This window comes from Haplochromis burtoni, unplaced genomic scaffold, assembly GCF_018398535.1.
Source record: "Haplochromis burtoni strain Fernald_Lab_line unplaced genomic scaffold, NCSU_Asbu1 Contig_2120, whole genome shotgun sequence".
NCBI classification, from domain to species: Eukaryota; Metazoa; Chordata; class Actinopteri; order Cichliformes; family Cichlidae; genus Haplochromis; species Haplochromis burtoni.
In genome coordinates, this window is record NW_024584481.1 from 8303 (window position 1) to 14500 (window position 6198).

The window sequence follows — 6198 nt, forward strand, 5'->3', positions numbered from 1 at the left end:
CTCAAAATACTGGGTCCAACGGACCCAGAACCGTGACATGAGCATCCTTGATCAGGTCCTCAGAATATTCCTGCTGAGAGGCAACCACATTCCTGATCATCGACACCAGAATTCATTATACAAATATATATATGCACAGCGAGGCTGCTGGTCAGTACATGAAAGATTGGATGTGTAATTTAAAAGGTTTAATTTGATGGTGTGTTCAGTAATGTCAAGAAGCACATAAACACAGAGGTGAATGAAGATGTTTGACTACATCATAGTAACAGTAGAGAAAACTTTATTCATCATTTACAAAGATAATGCAAAAAATTATATCTGAAAAAATGAGGACTCTGAGTTATGTAATTAATAAAAAGAATCATGAGACATTTCATGAAATAAAGAAAAATTTGGACATTACAGAAAAAAATGAATTTCTATTGCAACTAATTTTTTACTGATAATTAAACATTTTAAAAATGGCACTTGTTCATTTATACATTTACAGTATAGGTTCAAAATATGCACAAAAATTAGGCTTATAAGAAGAGACAACTAAAAGGAAAATTATGTTAGAACTCAGGAACACAGAAGTGCATGTAACATGTAACAACAGCTAATTACTATACATGAGATGAATTAGTTTTACCAGTCAGAAGCAGTTTTAATGTTGGTGTAATGACCTGTAGTTTAATGATGACACTGCTGAGACTGATGATCACTAATCAGTTTCTGTGGCTGTGATCTACAGCAGGTGTAAAACATGCACAACAACGAATCAGTGCTACTTTAAAGATTGTCTTATCTAAATGACAGAAAGAGAAGAACATCTGACGTTTCATTTCATAAAATGCTGCAGGCTGATGAGCTGCTGATCTCTTCTCCCAAAATATTTTTCATCAACTCATTTAGTTGATCTTTTTGTTTTTCCTGGAGGTCTTCTATGTCCTCCTCATTAGTTTGATTCTTCATTTGTTTTTCATGTGTTTGCATCAATTTCTTGATCTTGTTCAAGTTTTCAGTCTTTTTGGTCACACGTCTCACTAAGTCGTACATTTCCTTCTTATGTTCTTCCCTCTGTTTTGCTAATTCATCCATGTGTTTCTTCTGGGCTTGGTTGAACTCTTCAGCTTTCTTTCTGGCTTCCTCTTCATGTTTCTTCTTTAGATCATCCAGAGTTTTCTTATGAATTTCCTCCAATCCTTTTATTTCCTCTTCTCTTCTTCTTTGATCGTCTTCTTTTTTGATTTTTTCACATTTCAGCTTTTCGTTATAATCTTCCTGTAGTTTTTCCATTTTTTCTTTCTCTTCCTCTCGTCTTTTGTCTTCGTCTTGTTGTTGTTTCTCCCACCCTTCTTTCTGTTCTTTCTCCCACTCCTCTTGTTTTCTTCTCATCTCTTCTCTGGCTTCTTCCAGTTTTCTGTCCACATTTTCTTTTGCCTCTTTTTCTGACTGAATTTGTTTGTCCAGCTTTTCAAGTTCTTTTTCAAACTCTTGTCGGCGTCTTTCTTCTTCAGCTTCCTTTTCCCTTTTCTCCTTTTCCCTGATTTCCTGTTCCTGCTTTCTCTTCTCTTCTTCTTCTCTAATTTTATTTCTCATTTTTTCAAGTTCTTTTTCTCTCTGTATTCTCTCCTTTTCTCTCTCTTCATCAATTCTTTTCTTCATAGCCTCCATATCTTCTTTATATTTTATTTCCATCTCTTCCTTTTCTTTCTGCATCTTTTCTTCCTTCTCCTTTAAAATCTTCTGCATCTCCTTCCTTATCGCAGTTTCAGACTCTTGCAGCATCTTGTTGGTAAAGCAGCGCCTTCCATTGTTCTTCATCATGCTTTCAATCTTTGCTATCAGCTCACTGACTTGTGTGTGGTTTTGTTTGTCACGGTTATTGAACACATGGTATCTTCCTCCACAGTCAGAGATCAGCTTCTTAAAGGAATCATCACAGTTGTTCTTGATGTAGTCCTCTATGGACTCTTTGTCATGCTCCAGTTCATCTCCTCTGGTAAAAAGGATGATGGTGAACTTTTGAGAATTCTTCCCAAAGAATTTCTTGATGAGTTTCAGTGTCTCCTTCTCCTCTGCTGTGAATCTGCCGATATAAATCACCACTAAGAATACATGTGGTCCTGGAGCCAAAAGACTGACACAATTAACCAGCTCCTCTTGAACCCCTTCTGGTGACAAACTTGTGTCAAACAGACCAGGAGTGTCGACTACAAAAACAGGACGACCGTTCACCTCACCCTCTACTTTCTTACAACATTTGGTGACCGACATTTGACTTGATTTAGCTGTAAACTCGTCTCTTCCTAAAATGGTGTTTCCTGTAGAGCTCTTTCCACAGCCGGTCTTCCCAATCAGCACAATCCTGAGACAGTCTGAGTCCTGTTCTCCAACTTCACCACCTAAAACATGAAAACAATCAGAGTTAACACTTGTATACTGGATTAAAACTCTGGGTCATTGGAAAATATCACAATCTAAACTACTTACCAGTGACAAGTTTTAAGACTTTCTCCATTTGTGCGTGTAAAAATGTTGCAGTTGTATAACAGCACAGTTTTCCTGTAGGCTGACTAATTTTGTCCACAATCTCAAACATCTCTGGGATCTGCTGTTTGTTCTTGGTGTTGAGAACAACAGCTCTTCCTCCAGCGCTCTCACAGAGCTCCTGGATGTCTTCATTGTCCTTTAGAAAGTTACCAACAGCTGGATCTGTAGGATCTGAGTCCACAGTGAACAGAATCATGGTGAAGTCATTGACTCGAGAGCTGAATGCATCCTGGATGGTCTCTAACTCTCCCTTGTCTTCATCAGTGAGGGGAGCCACAGGTAGGACCAGGATGAAGGCATGGACACCCTCAGGATCACAGAGGGAGATACACTTGAATGATTCCTCCATCACTGCCTCCTGAGGTTTTCCATACAAGGCAGGCAGCTCCACCAGGGAAACCCAACGTCCACACACCTCTCCCTGATGTTTAACACACTCTGATGAGTTGGAGGCTGAATGAAGCTCAGTCTGACCTAAAATGGCCTTGGCTGCTGACGTCTTCCCTGCTCCTCTCCTCCCACACAGAACCAGGTTCAGACTGGACTTCAGGTTGGGTTTAGCTTCTTCTTTTAGTGTTAGATATTTTCCCCAGTTTTTACTCACTATCTCATTCATTTCTTCCATCAACTCTGAGGAATCTGAGAAGGAGTCTTTCCTGTCAAAATTAACGAAGTGCTGCCTTTGTTTGGATTCTTCAATGAGTTTATCCACTGAGTTATTCCCTTCCTCGTTATGTGTTCGGATGACGATGGAGTGATTAAAAGCATCTTGACCAAACAAGCTCAGGACCAAATTCAGAGTCTGTCTGTTCTCCTCAGTGAAATCAGAAGGTTTGACTAACAGCAGCAGAACGTTTGGTCCAGGAGGACAGAGACTCACACAGCTCTTCATCTCTTTAAACAGCACTTCCACAGGCAGACTGAAGATGTTGGGAGTCTTTACTACTGTCAACGGTTTCCCGTTCCACTCTCCAGAGGCAGCGCGACATTGCTTTCCTCCAAGGACTTTAGACACAATGGATCTTTTCTTCCCAACGATGATTTTTTCCAGGGCTGATTTCTTGTCATCACTTTTTCCAAACAGCATTATCCTGAGTTTATGTGCTGCAATACAAAAGGTTTTACAGTATTAACTTTTAAAAATTTTAAAAGCAGATATTTTCACTTCTCTCCGGGTACTCCGGCTTCCTCCCAGAGTCCAAAGAAACATGCAGTTAGTGGGGAAAGGTTATTGGAAACTCTAAAATTGCCGAGAGGTGTGAATGAGCGAGTGCAACTGGTTGTCTGTGTATATGTTTTAGCCCTGCGACACACTGGCGACCTGTCCAAGGTGTACCCTGCCTCTCGCCCTAAGACAGCTGGGATAGGCTCCAGCTCCCCCTGCAACCCTGAAAAAGGATAAGTGGAAGCGAATGGATGATTCCTAAGAAGAAGAACTCCAAACACAACTATGTCAGATATATGTATAGGGCTACCCACGGCCTTTCCCTGAGCCAGCCCCTGTGAAGCAGCTCATCAATCAGCACCTGGTGGATGGACCTTTACTCATGGGCCCTTGCTGTGCTCAGCCAGAATACACCATATGTGACTGAACCTCTGTGGGCCCACCCCTTGCAGTTTTATTTGCACTATTTTTTTTTTTTGAACATCAGTTGTAAGCATAAGGATGACTATGAGTCATTAGGTTAGGGTTGCAAGTCTGGGATCAGTTTTGGAATCATAGGGGTTTCGAGTTTTCAGCTGCAAATAACTGCACTTAAAATAAAAACATGGAAGATGACATCTTCACTGTTCTCACATTTTATTTTATTCTTAATGATTATAGTTTTTCCTAATAAATTGGATTTTTCACTGATACGTCCTTTTGTTTGTTTGTGCTTGTTTTTTGGCTGTTCGTATTAGGGGTCACCACAACAACATCTACCTCCATCTCACTCAATCACTCCTCTTCTGTTACACGAATCCAATAATCTTTTCCGTGCTCTTCCTTTTTCACCTCTGCTGCCCGCTCCATCTTCATCATCTTTTGTGCAGCATATCCACTACCCCCTTCTTTACATGTCTAAACCATCTTACTTTGTATCCTAACTTCTCAATCTGAGCTAAGGGATATTTAAGTGCTACATCTGTTTTTATTGAAGGATTGTAGGTAATTTTGTAATTCTCTGATGAAAACGCTAAACATAAAACTGATCATCACATTATTTCATTGCAAAAAAAAAAAAAAAAAAAAGTTGCTCCTGCACTTACCGCCCCTAACGTAGACTTTTTCATCACGTGGAACAGATTTTTTGTTATTGAAAACATTACAGCTCACATGTTGTCCCACGTTCTTCCTCACCACTGTATCTATGGCTGCTAACAGCTGCTCTTGTTCCAGGTTCTTCTGCCACAACAATTTTTCTCTACATTTCTTGATTATGTCTCCTAACTGTGGATGCTGCAGATTCATTTCTATGGAAGGTGAAGTCTTGTCTTCGGGCATTATCAGAACCAGTGAACGATCAAATGATGGATCACCAAAGAGTTCAAGGACCATTTGTAGCCTCCGTCTGTGATCCTCAGTGAAGTCTGCAGGCTGGAGGACCAGCAGAAACACATGAGGTCCAGGAGCAGAGAGTCTCACACAGTCCTCAACTTGTTTCGTCAGATCTTCTGGGGAGATTTTAGGAGACAGCAGATCTGGAGTGTTGATGAGATCGATTTCTTTCCCCTTCAGCTCCCTTTTGACTCTCAGGCAGAGGTCTGCTTTATCCTCAGAGCTGAACACAGTCACTCCGAGTATGAAGTTGCCCACTGAGCTCCTCTTAGACCTGTTGTTCCCCAGCAGAACGACCCTCAGCTCAGACACTGAAAAAAGTATAATCAGTTCAATTATTGAAAAACTAAGTACATTTTCAATAGAAAATTATCAGTTATTAATTGTTTTGTTTTTTGTAGTAGGTTTAGTCAACAAAAAAGTAAACAAAAAAAATAAAATGTACACTTTCATTTAATCCCTTATTTCCATTTCATCTAATAAAGATTGTGACCTGTAACTAACAGGCTGATGAATGAGCAGGAAATCCAGGATTAGTAGAAGCTTCATCCATTTTTTTTAAAATCATAAACCTCTTGACACAACATTTGATGCATTAAATTCAATTAATTAATTAATTTTATTCATCATATATGAAATGCTGTTCGTTTAACTTACACTCATCATCTGCAAAAATAGAAACAAATCAGCACTCCAAATTTATTGAGAACTCTCAACCAATTAGAAGGAGAAAGGGGGGGGGGGGAAGCATCCTCTTTATTTAGTCCACAATAATGTTTCAGCTTCCAACATTTAATTCTGAAGTTTTGCATTGAAAATTCAGTTTCAGAAATAAATAGCCTGCATTTGTATAGCGCTTTACTCAGTCCCTAAGGACCCCAAAGCACTTTACACTACATTCAGTCATTCACACTCACACACTGGTGATGGCAGCTACATTGTAGCCACAGCTGCCCTGGGGCGCACTGACAGAGGCGAGGCTGCCGGGGCCACCGGGCCCTCTGACCACCACCAGTAGGCAAACATGGGGTTAGTATCTTGCCCAAGGATATTTGGCATGCCGCCAGGAGGCAGCCTGGGATCGAACCACCGACCTTCTGATTAGTGGCTAACCTGCTCTG

General features: G+C 40.3%; 1 protein-coding gene across 1 annotated transcript; it reads right to left on the reverse strand.

Moving 5' to 3' along the window:
* Window positions 1-828: 828 nt before the first annotated feature.
* Window positions 829-5964, reverse strand: LOC102296811 (GTPase IMAP family member 8). The gene is made up of 3 exons (XM_005952829.3): window positions 4789-5964; window positions 2479-3642; window positions 829-2390 (listed from the first exon to the last, which is right to left on the reverse strand). Exons 1-3 carry the CDS (start codon window positions 5075-5077, stop codon window positions 829-831), a joined length of 3015 nt encoding a protein of 1004 aa, XP_005952891.2. The 5' UTR covers window positions 5078-5964.
* Window positions 5965-6198: the final 234 nt, after the last annotated feature.

Coding starts and splice junctions, on each gene's coding strand:
- LOC102296811 (XM_005952829.3), bottom strand. CDS start 5,077: ATGGTCCTTGAACTCTTTGGTGATCCATCATTTGATCGTTCACTGGTT. Junction 3,643..4,788: donor AAAAGTCTACGTTAGGGGCG/GTAAGTGCAGGA, acceptor TTTGTATTGCAG/CACATAAACTCAGGATAATG. Junction 2,391..2,478: donor AGTCTTAAAACTTGTCACTG/GTAAGTAGTTTA, acceptor TTCATGTTTTAG/GTGGTGAAGTTGGAGAACAG.